The sequence below is a fragment of the Protomyctophum parallelum genome, assembly GCF_964188405.1.
Source record: "Protomyctophum parallelum genome assembly, chromosome: 9".
NCBI classification, from domain to species: Eukaryota; Metazoa; Chordata; class Actinopteri; order Myctophiformes; family Myctophidae; genus Protomyctophum; species Protomyctophum parallelum.
Genome location: NC_139706.1, coordinates 12322389 through 12339642, shown reverse-complemented (window position 1 = coordinate 12339642; position 17254 = coordinate 12322389). Strand labels below are relative to the sequence as shown.

At 40.2% G+C, this 17254-nt stretch overlaps 2 protein-coding genes across 2 annotated transcripts in view; one reads left to right on the top strand and one right to left on the bottom strand.

Moving 5' to 3' along the window:
- The window catches only part of siae (sialic acid acetylesterase), a 301364-nt gene that overhangs the window by 186708 nt on the left and 97402 nt on the right, over window positions 1-17254 (bottom strand). The window lies entirely within an intron of this gene.
- On the top strand, window positions 7149-16684 carry tsku (tsukushi small leucine rich proteoglycan homolog). Its single transcript, XM_083774013.1, has 3 exons — window positions 7149-7443; window positions 13224-13541; window positions 14054-16684. Exons 1-3 carry the CDS (start codon window positions 7435-7437, stop codon window positions 14792-14794), a joined length of 1068 nt encoding a protein of 355 aa, XP_083630139.1. The 5' UTR covers window positions 7149-7434; the 3' UTR covers window positions 14795-16684.

Below are 17254 nucleotides of genomic sequence, written 5' to 3'. Positions count from 1 at the left end.
TGTCCCCAGAAAATCTGACAAGCACTTTCTAAAAATAAATAGTATTTGGTACCAAATCGATTTTGAAGTTGTAGCTGATACTACATTCTGTAAATTCAGTATGTCATATAGCTCTTGCATAACTCTGTCGCCATCTGTTGGAAAATGTCTTGTACTACAAACTGGTGCATATCCAAAACGATAAATCAGCCTTCACTCAAAGAAAAAGAAAGAAAGAAAGAAAGAAAGAAAGAAAGAAAGAAGAGAAAAATGCAACTTTTACTGTTAGTTAGGCCATTGTTTTATCTCTCTGGACCTCAAAAATCTGGATTGTTATTCAAATCACTTCAAGTTCATCAACATAAAGTAAACAGTGTTTTGAGATATGTTTTTGTTTAAGATTAAAACTTTGTGTTGAAGCTCTGTGTTCTAAAAGAAACCATTGCAGTATTTGTTCATTGCAGTAATGGACTCACCATGTCCTGAGGCCGATTCTAAATCGTAGCCGTTTTCTAAAAACAAATGTTTCTATATCAGTGGTGCTCAAACTAGTAAAAGTAGGCCTACCCCAAAATTATATGCATTTGGTCGCGGCTCCCTAAATCAAAACATTCAGAAACCTGCACAGAAGCACAGATTTGAGTAAAAACCTCTTTAAAAAAGCATATATTCAAAGATTTTCTAAATGTTTCACTATATGAGCTTGTAGACTTTCTATTTTTGAATTTGTATATAATGACACAGGAGATTTCCCGGTTTTTTATAGGTTAAACACAAATAAATGTTCAGATGGGTTTAAATTTCATCCAATTAGGAGAAATTACAAATTATATCAGATTAATTTCTTTATTCCAATTCCAATATGTCTGCTCATTCATTTATTTCATTCACGTCATCCAATTTCACTTGTTTATCCTGTACGCTGTATGAGATCTCTCTCCGGATTGGATGAAATTGGTATGCTGACTTGAAATTGTATTTTCATTGTTTACTAAAGCGCTGGAGAGATTGTTACCGAACAAACATTAATTCAAAAACAAAAATTAGAATACTAGCGCTTTAAAAAATATATATATACCTTTGACCCATTTAGACCTGAGGCTGATTCTAAAAACGCCTTCTAAATCCTGATATTAATGATAAATATTTATTAGAAAATTACAACCAAAATGACAAGTGAACATGTGTTCCCAGTTCCGACAGCACTAATTTGCTGGCTGGCAGCTCTTTGTGTCTTTGGCAGTGTCCTGATAGTCTCATTCTCCTGGCTGCTATATTTCCTGGCTCACCCATGGCATTCCATTATACAGATTCTTGTTTGTAACATGTGTACTCTTGCTGATGTTTAGTAGGCTACTGCACGCAACATTCTGGTGTAGTACCCGTCTAGACTTCTGTAGGGTTGGTTTCAGGGTCCTGGCTTCACTGGCGTATAGGAGAACAGATCCTACCGTTGCATAGAAGCTGAGTTTGAAATTGACGGGGGAGGTTGGAGTTCCATACACTGGCCATGCCGTTCAGGGCCCTGCATGCCTTCCTCACTTTCAGATCTTATCTTAGCTGTTGCACCACAGCTAGAAGGTCCTGGGTTCGATTCCTGCCAGGGAGTATAGGGACACAGTGAGTGATTTTGGAACATCACCCAGCCCCCACTCACACACAAACACATTTTCTGCACAGCATGTGTAGTTCCCTTGAATAAGGGGAAAAGATGATTAAATAAATGAACAGTAATGACGTGTTGCTGTGTCTCTCCATTCACTGTATTAATGACGGAGAACAGCATTAGCGCCCACTGTATTCTACTACAGGCATGAGCATTTGAAAGAGCTAGTATTCAATCTATCACACATGCTAGCTGTCTGAACTCTTATCTTATCTCCACCCAAACAGTAGACAGAGCTTTCAACATTCCCAGATTCTCTTACAGCAGTAGGGGAAGCACCCTATGATCCGACGGACCATTGCTCCGAAGGAGCATTGGTCCGAGGTGCGCTGGGGGTCGGGAGAGGGTTGGGGTTAGGTTTAGGTGTCTGCCCTGGGGGAGGTTAGGGTTAGGGTGAGGGTTTGAGGTAGGTTGTCGATCGGACCAATGGACCGTCGGCATATTGACGCGGACCCCAGCAGAAGAGAGGTCCTTTCACTTGATCTTGTTTGTTTTTCAAAAATAAAGAGGGGCTTGCATGAGTTCATATGGCTCATGAAATGATGTGGACAGATGATGAACCCCAGTCTGGGATCTGGAGGTTTGTGCATTCACTATGTAGGGTGACACTAGGCGTGTAGGTCATGACACAGCTGGTGAGAGTATGTGGCCACTGGCCAGCAATTTGAAGGAGATGACCCCCGCATGACAGCTTTGGAGAATATGTGAGGAGACACATACAAACACAACATTAAGACTAAACAACTCAACAGCTGTGCTGTGAGTGTTTGGATGTGCAGTATACTGTGTGTGTGTGTGTGTGTGTGTGTGTGTGTGTGTGTGTGTGTGTGTTTATCCAGAGTTTAAAAAAATATTATTTACCTTATTTTAGCCTTGTCGCTATAGCCACCGCTAGCATCCATGTAAGAAACAGCCAAAATCCCTGCATCTTTAGTGACATTATGGCTCATAATGAGATTAAGTAATAAGTTATAAGTACCATGATCGTAGCCTAATAACACATTAATTCGAGCTCCCCCTAACAAAACAATGATCACATCGCTAGTAGGCCTCGGTGGGCCTCAGTAGACCAGGGGGTATGAGTACTTTTGTTTCAGACAGAACAACAAGAACCGCTCTTCTTTGCTCATGTTGCACATTTAGCTGGCACTCGGTGCCTATACCGCCCCCCTATGGGAATGGGCGTCCAAGGAGTTAGCTAGACTGGATATATTGCCATAAGCCAATCATGAAAAAGTGTCCACTAAGGTAGTCAGTACGGTCGCTAGTAGAGAAGTAGCAAATGTAGTCCTGGTGCTTTTCAAGCACCTGGCAAAAACCCTTTCATAAAATTGCTTCTTCACATACGCCTTACATTTGAGCAGGTGTTCTTTGTGTTCGTTCTCCTCTGTTCCTCTATAGTCAGGGAATATTATCAGAATAATGTCAAATCTGGGAATACATTTCTTACCAAGAATTTTCTTTACCAATATGTTTGTAAAGGTGTCTACTAACATATCCCACATTGGTTTCTATTCAACCACCCTAGGGGAATTTTTGACAGCTGCTGAAAGTTGGGGTACCATCAACAACCAATATAAGACAAAATGTTTCATTATGCTTTAAGTAGCATGTGTGTCAATAGGGGGTTTTCATGATTCTGAATCCATTCCAAGCATTAGTTTTGCACGAAAAACACTCCTTGGGCTAAAAAAAAAGTCATAGCCGTCATCACAAATGTGATGAGGTCGGCACATTTGGGCAACTGGCTATGGACGAATTTAGCCCAAGGTGTGTTTTTCGTGCAGAACTAATGCTTGGAATGGGTGTTTGAATAGAAACCAATGTGGGATATGTTAGTTGACACCTTTACAAACACATTTCCCAGATTTTATGAATAACCCCTGTCTAGTAATAATAATAATAATAAAACTTTATTTGTATAGCACCTTTCATGACATGAAATGCAGCTCAAAGTGCTTTACAGAACAATGGAGAATAAAAGAAAAGCAAGGCAACGACATTAAAAAACAAGCAGTAATGCAATACAGTGAGGACATGAATAACAAAAAATAAAAAAATAAAAGATCACTTAAAAGCAATGTTGTAGAAGTGGGTCTTGAGCTGAGCTTTTAAAATGTCTATAGAGGCTGCCTGACGAAGGTACAGTGGGAGCTTGTTCCATGCCGACGGCCCGTAGAAGCAAAAAGCTGCTTCCCCGTATTTTTTAGTTGCCATTTTTTTAGGCAAAGCCAGCAGGTCAGCAGTGGAAGACCTTAGGGGGCGGTTTGGGACATATTTAGGCAGGCAGTCATGTAGGTAGGAAGGTGCGAGACCATTGAGAGCTTTATAGACAAGTAAAAGAATGTTAAAATCAATCCTAAAAACAACCGGAAGCCAGTGCAGTGATGCCAAAACTGGAGTAATATGTTCTCTCATCTTTAGTTCTAGTTAAAAAGTAGGGAGTTTCTCCTGGTCATAGATAAGCATATAGGGTCATAAGTCCAACAACAGTGCTTATGGGATCCAGACAAACCAGACAAACCAATCCAATCCAATCCAAACCAAACCAAACCAAACCAATCCAGACAAACCCATGTTTTAGTGTAGCAACAGATGTTTAGTGTAGCAACAGATGTTAATCAGACCTCTGCATTCTTGACCCCATCCTCTCAGCGCATCTCCTTAGGGACTTGATACATTAGCCTGGATGAAGTTGACATGGTTTGTGTGTGCATTAAACATTACACATGCATATTTACTTTGATATTTGATTGATTGGTTGATTTATTGAATACTTTATTAACACAGTGTTAACAGGCTACAGTCAAAGGTTATGCTAAAAGGATAACACAAACAATTGTTAACAGTCCTTCTTATAGCATTCTTCAAAGAAGGCTGTATTAATCAGTGGTGGAAAGTAACATTTAGGCCTACTTACGTACAATGTTGAGGTATTTGTACTCTAATTTCCAATACTTTTACTTCTACTCCACTACATCTCGGATCCAAATATTGTGCTTTTACTGCTCTACGTTTATTTGAAAACGTTAGTTTAGTTACTTTGTAGAATTTGGTTATTAATACAAAACATACAGTAACCACTTCAGCTGTATAAGTCTGGCCATTTGAAAATAGCTACATTGTATCGACGGGGTGTAAAGATTTTGGGAGACCTATACCAAGAAAACAATTTGAAATAATTTGAAGAATTAAAAACAGAATTTGGCCTACCACATACAGTAATCACTTCTGGCAGTACTTACAACTGAGACACCTACAGTATTGGAGAAAACCTTTGGTTCTCTCACATCACCCCCCCCCTAAAATTGACACAGTGGAGAGTATTTTTAAAATATTCGGATTGGGACATGAGGCTTCTACATACTATGCCATGTTACTAGATGCATCTGACCAGTGTAAATCCACACCCAAGTTGCCATGGGAAAGGGATTTAGGGATTACAATATCAGATGGTGACTGGGCTAGAATTCTTAGGAATGGAAGGAAAATGTCAAGAGAACTACGTACAAGGTTGATTCAATTCAAAATTATAAATAGAATATATTGGACACCATCAAGACTGTTTAGGGTCGGCTTGACTGATGGTCCTGAATGCTGGAGGTGTCAGGATAGAGACGGTACACTTGTACACATGCTTTGGGGCTGTTCCAAAATTCAGGAATATTGGACCGCTATACATGAAAGACTGGAGAGAATAGCGGGCCTTTTTCACCCAGTCTGTTCATTCTGGGGGATCCTGCCACAATGCCACATTGAGGCACGTTGCTCCTCCTTTAGCTGAATGGATACAAACGGCCATCATGTCAGGTAGGAGGCTGGTGGTCAAGGACTGGAAGGCCCCATCTGCACCTGCACCGTCCCTTTGGGACGCCTCCATGGGACTATTGGCCGCATACGAGCGACTGTCATACAGGCTGCTCAATAGACTGGACGACTATGACTCAAAATGGGGCTTTTACCATATGCATGTATCAGGACTCTGAATAGTTTCTAGCTCTGAGTGAGCTCTGAACGGGCTGCAACGTTGGAAAAATATATTGAAGAAATGTCTGGAATTGGGGCTGGGGTGGACTGCGGGATATTTCTGTGCATCTGTAGTATTGTATTGTTTTGTTTTGTTTTATTTTGTTATGTGTTTATGTTTAGTTTTTAGTTTTTTTGTGCATCTGTAGTATTGTATTGTTGTATTGTATTGTTTTGTGTATTTCTTTGGTTGTCTCTTGTCAATGTTTTATACATATGGAAGAAAATAAATAAAGTAGCCTACAAATCATAAAAAAATAAAAGAAATATAGCTACATTGTGAGCTTGTAGATAGGCTATTTTCTAAAGATTTGAATATGTTTGAAAACTTGAAATGAAATGAGTACTTTTACTTTTTGTACTTTAAGTACATGTTGATGCCAAATGCCAATACTTGTTATTTTACTCAAGTAGCCTACATTTTGAATTCCAGACATTTTCTACATTGTAGTGAATCTTTTACTTAAAGGACAACTTTAGTTTTTTTTCAACCAAGGTTCATGTTTTAGGTTGTTATTAGAGAAACTAAAAGGTGAGTGTTAATTTTCTTTCATTTGCTGCTTTCTTTTGTTTTGGGGATTTTAGCAATTTTTGACAGGGGGGGCAGGGGCATTCGAGCATGGGGCTAAATATGTATTCTTTTACAAAATATTATGGCGATTCATTTTTTTTATTATTTACTATAGTCCTAATAAACCCCAAGAAATTACATCTGACCACAAAATATCACGGGATCTATTGAATGTGACAAACTGACATATTGAGCCTATACACACAGTATAAGCCTTCCCCCAGTAGGCTACCTTCACATTCAGTAGATCCTGTTATCTTTTGTGGCCAGATGTAATTTCCTGGGTTTATTAGGACTATAGTAAATAATACAAAAATAAATCACCATAAAAATACATATTTAGCCCCATGCTCGAATGCCCCCACCCCCCTGTCAAAAAGAGCTAAAATCCCTAAAACGAAAGAAAGCAGCAAATGAAAAAAAAAATAAGACTCATCTTTTACTTTCTCTAATAACAACCTAAAACATGAACCTTGGTTGAAAAAAACTAAAGTTGTTCTTTAAGTAAAACCATTGATTAGGCCTATACTATTTCCCCCCCATCACTGCATCTTGGCCACATATAATCATTAATCTGATTCCTTGGCAACATTGTTTCCCATAGTGGGATGTGGGAATCTACACTGCATCATCTCCCCATGCCACTCGGGTCTAGTCTAGACTATATCCAAATCCATGCAGACTATAGCTTTGAGCTTTTATTGTATTGTATTTTTTTACTAGTTTCCCCATAAAATGAAAACCATCAAAAGAGTCGAACCCGCCGCCTCGTTGCATAATAGTACTGTTTTTTCCTCTTTTTTTATTATTATTATTATTTATTTCATGTGGCTTTTTGCGGCCTCTCCACTAGAGTGCGTATTGTGTGCATGCCCAAACGTGCATAATATGCTTCTCCAAAAGGAGTGGATTGCGGCGGAAACCCCACACCAGGAGACTTTTTGAGAGATGGGAGAAGAGGAGCGGCAGTCTCTCCTCCTCCTCCTCTTGACACTTCATTGTTACATCGCCAACGGCGGACTCAGACATCCAGACACTGAATCCAGAGGTGACAATAAACTACGGACGCTGTGAAGTGCTGTATGTATGGGGACGAAGTAAGAAAATGGGAGCGGAGTCGCGCGGTTCCGTGAAGTAGATACAAAAAAAAGCGGACTGTCCGGCAGCCGAACCCACTCTGCCCACTCGTATCATGGTCAAGGTAAGACGGAATGTACACGAGATAATGTTAGAAAACACAACCGCGGCAGCTAACCTTTATAGTGCGGTTTGTTTGATAGCCACCATGAAGTCTTCCGCTACTACCAGTAAGTAGTTCGGACACCGCTGCGCAGCACTAAAGCTACAGAGTACAGACCTCTCTGGTCAGATCATATTTCACATTTTGCTGCTGGATCAGAGAATTGAGAAACCCACCTTGGCTTGGCTGTTTTGGTATACGACTAGTTGTTCCGCATTTAGACTATTTTAGCCTTTACTGCAAGTTATGGAAGTGTGAGATGATCTACTTCTGTAACGCAAACTGTGTAATGGCCTGTATAACTTTGTTGATGATGCGCACTGAAGTGACATGCGGAGTTGTGATTGACAAAACGGAAAGGGGCGGGGGAATGATGCAGACGCACAGTAGGCCTACAGTTATAATTAACGTGGCACACGCGCTGCTTTACAACAGTATAAGTTCCATTACTTTCATAAAAAGGTAGCTGCTGCCGGGGATGCGACCGGTCTAACACAGCTGCCTGCCAGACTGCCAGACAGTGCTGCCACGGCTGCAAGAAACCTGATCTGCATAGGTAGGCTACCCGATGTGCCCGCCTCTAAAACGTCCCGAGCCTGAGGGGTATGGCAGGGGTCCTGTGGGTTCATGGCATGCTGTGTTTTAATCAAATGATAAGGCCGGCCAGGCAGCCTGGCTGTGGATAATGAACAGCAGCACTGCCGTCGTGCCGTTTGCCACAGCATGTTGCCTGCAAGCTCACGTGAAATTTAGTGTGCCCTGCTGTGCACACCTTTGCTGTGGACTGTGCCATCAAAGCGGATAGGCTACATATTTGGCAAAGAGGTCACACGTGTTCTCTCTCTCTCTCTCTCTATCTCTCTCATATATCATTTAACAATGAACTGTTGTAGGAGGCAAATTAACACATTTAGGATTTTATTTGTTATGTTCCCGTTTGTTCAGAACTGTCTTATACAAATAAATTACTCCAATCCAAAGGGAAAATGTCCACACAGTATATCTAGATCCAAACTGTTCATTTGAGGGACAGAGGTATCGCTTGTGTGGGACAGGACAGGACAGGACAGGACGGGGGTAGTAACCTAATAAGGCCTACTTAAGTTGCTATTAAATGCCTTGATGTCTATTTGACCAGAGGCTATACTATTGCCTATTATTTAGTTATGAACCCCTTCTGGCATCTCACATTTTGTTTGTTTGAAAAACTAATAGGCGAGTGCGCTGCGGTGCTGTATTTCCGTCACAATGTGGGACAGGGTCTCAATTTAGACTCACGAAAAGTGGGCGCTGTTTTTCCTTTATTTTGTGACGACGGGTTCTCAGATTGCCACTAGAATGACTATAGATAAAGATGTCAAAACAGGAACCCTGAAAGTGAGATGGTATCATGGTGGGACTTCAAAGGCCACTGCCAATTGGCCTCTAAAGGGGCTTTGCCGCTCTAACTGCTGTTGCCATTTGCTAATTACTGTGGTTAGAATGCGTCTTGATTTGAAGCCGGGGGTTAAAAGCAGATTGGTGTTAAATGAGATTTATTGGTGAAGGTTGAGCGGAACACCTGGCGTTGAAAGTTCACGATCCCCAGTAAACGAACAGATGGGGCAATATATAGGTGAAGAAGGCGAGATCGAGAGAGATATATTAGAGACCTGGGTATAAAGGCAAGTGGATGCTGACATGATAACTAGAGTGACTGACATTGTACCTAATGAACCCTCATCACTGTTATTTTCCTTAAGTCTAGTGGGTACAGTATGGGTTGGGTGTGGTTTCTTGACAAGGCAGGCGTTGTTTATGGTCTTATAGCTTGCGTGAGGGGAGACACTAGACAGACTTGTTAACATTGGGTTGGATGATGATATCCTACAGGAACCTTCACTGAGTCATTATTTTTGTAAGAGCAAAGGCGGTAACAAGAAAAGTGGAAATTAAACTGCTGCTGGTGCTGTGAAAACAATGGAAGATCAAGACAGTAAATATCTCATCCGAAAGCTTGTAATCGGCAAGAATACGGATGTTGAAGTTTAAGTGGTGTTGTGGTGTAAGTCTTATAGTTTTGTAAATTTGAATTTGTATTTTTTGTATTTTCTATTTTTCTTTCAAATGATGAACATTTCATGTGGGAACCAAAGGCTACATGTTAAGACCAGGATGTTATCCCAGTCCCTTATGCATTCCAAAGGAAGAATGGGTTGCTTGATAAGAGTATGGCAGCAAGATAGTCTAAATCTCATTAAGCTTTATTTAGGAGTTATGTCTTGTTTGTACTTGATTTTACGGTCATATGAGGGTGGTCAAAACGAACGACGCAGGTCAAAACACGCACATATACACATGCAACCACACAGGTAGCCTTGGTCGATATGCCCAATGAAATGGAGTGAAAATTACAACCACCACCATGCTTTATAACAGCTGCAAAATGAAGTGGTGGTGAATGAATAAAACAGTACATATTCCAAGTAAATTTAACTTGTTACAGTTGCAACTGTAAAAGCCAAATCACGGCAGAAAAAAAGAAAACAAAACAAATCAGCAACAGCAACTCTCTCTGAGCAGACTTTGATCTTTGGAATCTGAATCTGCTCACATGTTGTATTTCAAGGACAATGCGCTACATAAAATACCTGTTACATAACTACTTGCTACGTGTATTATAGCTCGTGTGAATAATGCTTTAAATTTTCTTACAAAGCGTTTAATCTTTAGTGGTGAATACTGAATATATATTTCCCTCTCTTTAAGTCTCTTATCATGATACACATTTTTCTTTTTTTAGGGTGAGATTTGTGTATTGAAAAAAATAATAAAATAAAAATAAAGTTTGTATTTTTGACTTCTCCATTTGCATAATAAGGAAGTTTCTTTTGTCTCAAGTTTGTACACTTAGGTTATGTAACATTTGTAGAGTATGTTATTAGCAGTGCTCTACTTATGTGCACTGCACTTGCATGGAATTATGTATTTAAAAATGATTCAAACAAACAAATAGGTAGCCCCACCATCCCAAAATACAAAATAGCAGTGAAGGCTATTCTCTAAAGTCTATATGTAAAACAGTTTAGACTTTGAGGATTGATGATTGACTGAGACAGCTACAGATACAGTAGGCTACATCATTTGTACATTGTTTTGTGGATATAATACATTTGTTTCAGTTGGTAATCATTGTTGTACAACTGACTTATATTGTGAAAACAAAAGTACAAATGTCATATTTGCCATACAAAATATAATCATACTGTTTCAGAATGTATTTCTACATAAAAAACATGGGCCTTTAATTATTAATTTTGTGCCAAGTCATGCCTCGGTTAGGCTGCCCTGTGACTGCTTAGTTTGAGTTACACAATGAAACCTCTGACCAAATTGTGCGTGTGTGTTTAAGAGTACAGTATATCTATATCTGATCTATTACAGTGCTCCTAATGTGTTGGATAAGCTTGTGTAAAAGCAGATTAGTTGAGGCATTGTGTGCTCAAACGTCTGGCTGTCAACATTTACAGTCTGACTTACAGTTGTGAGGGTGGCGTCAACATTTACAGTCTGACTTACAGTTGTGAGGGTGGTCAGTGACAGCTGTGAATAGAGGTACAGTATAATATAGACATATGCCATAGTGTTGTGAAGGATTTTGAATGGAGCCAAGCACACTTGTTTTAATATTAATATTATTATTATTGTTATTATATTAATATATTAGTTTAAATTACTGTCTAATGAGCATTTAATTATCCCCCTTCTCTCTGAAAATGGTTGCTCATAACTTGACATGCATGGTTATCCAAAAGCATTCACTTGATCGCATTTTCTGGTGACATTCTAGAGTCTAGAATGTCACCAGAAAATGCGATCAAGTGAATGCTTTTGGATAACCATGTCTGTCTGTGGTTTGTCTAGAATCTAGACAAACCACAGACAGAAATCCTCTAGAATCTAGAGGATTTCTGTCTGTGGTTTGCAGCGATGCAGTAACTGAGCCGTAGCTAGTAAATACGAGTGAGTCTATTTTTCCATGATGAGTAGTTTTCTTTCTGCTCCGAGTCTTGCGAATGCACCTAGAGTTCCAAGGGCTCATTAATCACTTGCTGAAGATGTGACATTCTATATCCTTTATCTTGTTTATGTTGTTTTATCTGCATTGTCATTCGTATTGTGCACACTTTAGAAAGTGCAAATGAAGTCTTTGATCAAGGATCAAAGAGTCCCCCTGGGGTTGCAGGGTGGGACTAAAGATGGTGTTTCAAAATGGGAACATTATTCTCCAATTTCCCCTAAAACCACAAATGAGAGGAGACCTTAAGCTGAAGGTTAGGGGTTTTGATGTGGAATGTTAATAAGTGGAGTGCAGGAGGGCGCAGTGTACATGGATTAAGCTCAAAATCTAACTTACTGTAGCTGTATTCTGTATAGAGATTAGATTTTTGGTGCAGGCTCCAATTCTCCCTGTGTCCCCTAGGGTAGGTACCCTCACAAAAAACATGCAGTAATCCTGGTCTCTAAACTGCCTCCCCCTGGCCAGCCGGGGGGCGCCTGATGGACGGGAAAGGAACTGGTTGGAATAACGTGTTCCTTCCACGCGCTACGTCCAACCAGGGAAACTCCCCCCTGTCAGGCGTAAAGGAGAGACTTGGACACTCATGCATGAAGGAAGCATGAGTTCAAGTCTGTTGCTCTCCCCAGGTTGGCGGAGGGTGTGTAGAGCCCAGGATAACATTAGATAATTGACACAGGAGTGAAAAATGAGTTACAAAATCGTGGGATAAAACAAATATATATAAAAAAAGTTATGTAATCTCTACAGTCTTTTGCCCTGGTGCATACATTACCTAACCATTATACCTCCGTAATGAATCACTGTATTCATGAATTAGTTAAATAGTATGTAGAAACAATTTCTACATTTATTAAAGTAAACTAATTTGTTTGTTTTAGTTTTATGGCTGAGCCTTTCCACGATTTCTTTACAACAGGGTTGTAAAAAGTCACTCGAGACTTAATTGACCTCATAAACCTTTAACATCAAATGAAAAACAAACAAACAAACAGTTGCTTTTTTCCCCCATGACAGAAGCCATATACTGTCTAGGTCTACATAGCCTGAAGCTGCTCTTGTACCATAAAGCCCTGTCCAGTCTTGTGTTAGCTCCCCAAGCTAGACTGTAGCCTCCCACAATTTTCAAATGCTTCCATCTTACAGCTTAGCAGTAATGGGAATTCAAAAGTATGTTTTAAATTTAAAGATATTTTCTGATAGCTTCCCCTTTCTCTGCTTTTTGGTGGTGTAGTTCCAGACTCTATATAACATTCAGATATTGTGAAATAGTAGTCTGGCTACATAAGACTAGTCTTGTGTAGTTGTTATGTTCCCTGCTCTACCTTTTGTCCTCATTAATACAGTATGTTTGTATCAACTACCTCTTTTCAGGATATAGTTTATTTACAATATTTGTGTCAGTTCAAATCACTTAGGTCACGTGGGGTGTAAGAAGGATCAGAACAGCCTGTAGGCCAGCTAGCAGGGCTTAATTCAGCAATTTACAATTGATGCCTCTCTCTCTCAATTACTAATAGAAGTACCAATTGTAAAAATAGGTTTCTGTCAAAAGGGTCAAGAAAATCACCAGTTAACACTGGAACCCACTGTTCCAGTAACTAATTTACATTTCCAGCTAGCGGGAGAGCAATATTGAGTACATTACCTCATATAACTCTGGTCACTATTAATTGTTCCTCAGAACACAATGGCACGACTGCTGTGGCTTGGCTTGTCTCTGGTGCTGGTGGATGTCCATGCTAGCACTCCAGTGAGGAACTGTCACCCTGCCTGCCACTGTGAGGTGGAGAGCTTTGGCCTGTTCGACAGCTTCAGCCTGACCAGGGTGGAATGCCAAGCGATGGGGCCCGGTGCCACGATGCCTATCCCCATACCCCTGGATACCGCTCACCTGGACCTGTCCTCAAACACCGTGGGTCCACTCAATGATGCCATGCTGACAGGTCCTGGCTATACCACCTTGGTCAGCTTGGATCTCAGTAGCGACCACATCACCCAGGTCTGTCTTAGTATCACACAGTAATTAAATAAAATTAAGCACTTAAACTTGTTGTACATTAAATATAGCAGAAATAGCAGATCTACATGTTCACCACCATTGTTGTGAGCTTGAACGTTCGCCTAGGTTCATGTGGTAAAAAAGGAAAGAAAAAAGGTACTGACTTGTACAAACTTGCACATACTAATGAAAACTGTATTAGCCCATTCTGACCGGGCACCCATTTTGGTGTTGGCATCATGTTATGCTTTAGCTATTGAAAAATAGCAGATCTACAAGCTCATATCGCGCCACCGAGTGGCGCGATACGAGCTTGTAGGTCTGCTATTTTTGAAAAACCAAAAAAAAACGACTGACATTTTTAGAATCTGATCTCAGGTCAGAATGGGTTCATCAGGACCAGTGTGTGTCCGGCGGAAACCTTCGTATGAATCTGATCTCAGGTCAGAATGGGTTAGTATGACTTTTGTCACATGTCTTTCTTTATCTCCTCCTTGTCATCCAATGTCCAGATAAGTCCCAAAGCCTTGTCCAAGCTCCGTTACCTGGAGACTCTTGACTTGAGCCACAACTCCTTAGAGAGCCTCCCACCCAGCTGTTTCTTTGGCCTCCCTCTGTCAGAAGTTGACCTCAGCTACAACCGCTTCCAGGAGTTTGACATGGATGCATTCACCACCAAAGCTCACAGTGAGCCTGTCACCGTGGATCTGTCTAATAACCTGCTAACATCAGTCTCCAGGACTCAGGCCGGTGGAGTCCTACACGTCCAGAGCTTAACTCTGACAGGAAACAGGCTGACCACCATCCCCAAACTTGAAGCCGTTCCACTGAGATACCTAAACCTAGATGGAAACCCCATCACCCGCATCGAAGAGGGGGCCTTCACTTCACTTAAGGACCTGGTTCACTTGTCTCTCAGCAGTCTCCATGAGCTTCAGGAGATCCAACCTCACAGCTTCAAGGGCCTGCAGAGCCTTCAAGTGTTGGATCTATCCAACAATCCCAATCTGAAGACTCTGAGCCCCATGGTTTTCAGTGGACTGGACTCGCTGCTGGAGCTGAATTTGTCCAACTCCGCAGTGACATCCTTGCCAAGTAACTTGCTGAGCCATTTGCCCAGTATAAAAGATATTACACTAGGACATGGCATCCACTGCTGGAGGACCCGCAAACAGGGGCAGTTCCATTGGCAGCTCGGGCAGGTCACACATGACGACGTGCTGAGCTGTAATGTCAAGGGCATTGCATCATGAGATTGTGCCTTGAAGACAAGGAGGCGCGTGACAAACATTTCTGTGCCAGAACTGTGCTTTTTGTACTCTTGGAACTAAGTATGCAAACCATATTTTTCCACTGTATTAGTGTATTCATCTTTCTGTCTGTTTTGGCCTTTCTCCGTGTTCCTGCATCCCGTGATGCATTTTGCAGGCAAGCATCAGCTTGGCATGGCCACACTGCCTATTTCCGCCATTACATCAACATGTCATGATTCATATTATTTTTCCAAGATAGCTGTGAGGAAGACGTGTCTTTGGTCACGTTTATGGATGTTTATTGAATTCAAAAAGTGATACTGTGCACATGGAAAGTCAGTCTTTATTCAGTAATGTTACAATGTACTTTTCACCCATGCATGTGCGATATTTAGTAGGTTGTGGCTTCTGAACCAGTACTGGTACCCAGGTAAAAGCTCTGAGTACCGTAACCAAAACAAACACACGCCTATAACCATGTATTAACCTAATGCCTAAACATTAGTAGCCTTATACCTAATCTTAATGTGTAACATAATGCCTAGACAAAACCTTATTAGCATTATAATGTATGTGTATTTAGGTCAGCTTCGCTAAGACTATAATTAAATGCATTTTGGGTCAATACCGCCGGTTCAGGAGCCACTCCTTTATTATTCAACTCTTATTTGGCCCAAATCTCAGGCAATGCAAATACCTACTATTGCAATGATTATGATATCCAGGACACCGCTTTGGTATCATCTAGTAGTATCTTACCATCCTTACTTTTAACCACTACAGGTTTTCTTTTTCATGTAGAAGGAGATATTGTCTTACAGAAATTGATACACACACAGTAAGCATTAGTATGTAATGACATTGTTTCCCACTATCCATTAAATGACACCCGTGAGTCATTTAATGCCGTGAGTGCTGGTATTCTCTTCTTAGAGATTTCTCTGTAAAGTCCCACTATCCATTGCCAATAGACTACAAGTAATGCATTTACTACTGTATGAAAGTTGGCATACTGATACTGATGGAAATTGAATACCGGTCGTATTGTGCATATTGACATTGGTCATATTAGTGCACAATATGACCGGGATGTGATATAAAATGGGTAAAAAAGGTATTTTGTATTTAATTAACAAAACACAAGGTGTCAATTTGTGCCATTTGGGCATAGTGGTGGTACTTGTTCTAGCAACAGCTAGAAAAAGTCATGTTTCCAGCCTATCGCTTGGAATGTATCAACTGCTGCCTTTCACACACATTACGCAACAATAATGCTGTTTATATTGCCAAGAGGTTTTACCTGACCCATCAAAGCCTGACACATCCCCCATGACCAAGCTAAACGCAACATTTCTTGTGCGTAGGTTGTATTCCAGAAAAATGTAGACAAGTTTGATCATGATCTGATAGGCTGAAAGAGATATGAGTGATCATATTATAATAATAATGTTCCATGTTGACATATCCACGAAGATTTAAATATCACAAGTAATCACAAATGTAGTTATGTATGTTTGCCAATATTTTTCATGTTGAAACATATAAGACATCAACCTACATTATGCTGTAGTGTAGGCCTACATGTAAACTTGCATTGGTATTACTGTGGTATTATTGTTGGCCTTAAAGGACATTTTGCCTCATGACTGCAGATGAATGTCGGATATCTGTGTGAAACAGGGCTGGAGTCTGTTCATTTTGTCCTCAGATCAATTGAAGATTTTAATTGAAACTGTCAGTCAATGATTTGTGTTCTAGCATTCATTCACAGTTATTTGATTCAGGGTAAAAGTGAAAACGAATTGTCCGATGTTGAGGTTTATAATTGTGTAATTATACTGTACATAGCTTTGCATACAAATTATAGGTAATAAATTGATTATTCTCACACTTGGCATTCAGATTATTTGTAATGTAATATATGTAATGATATTGTATCAGTTTCTGTAGCATTTCTTTTTAACTCATGTCTGCTGAAACAAAATACTGTGACTACTACTACTATCACTCTTATTGGTTTGTTCTAACAATTACTAGGTATCCTTGTAGAAACATTTGAACACTTAACTTAATCCATTTTGGGCGGGAACCCCTTTTGGTGTTTTAAGCATTATGCTTTAGCTATTGAAAAATAGCAGATCTACAAGCTCATAGCGCGGCACCGAGTGCCGTGCTATGAAATTGTAGGTCTGCATGTGAAAAACTGTGCCTTAAATCTTTGAATACCGGTAAATATTATTACAGAGTGAACATTTTAACTAAAATCTTTGCTTCTGGGGAGGTCCCTGGAACAACATTTTCTGATGGGGGGGGGGGGGGGGGGGGGCAGAGGCATATTACATATAATTTTTGGGGTCCTTGATATTAAATATTGAGCACCACTGATACAGAAACATAAGGTTTTTCAGAAAACTGTCAGGATTTTGAAGACTTTTTTTTTTAATTTCGACGTCAGGCCTA

Coding starts and splice junctions, on each gene's coding strand:
- tsku (XM_083774013.1), top strand. Junction 13,542..14,053: donor GTAGCGACCACATCACCCAG/GTCTGTCTTAGT, acceptor TCCAATGTCCAG/ATAAGTCCCAAAGCCTTGTC.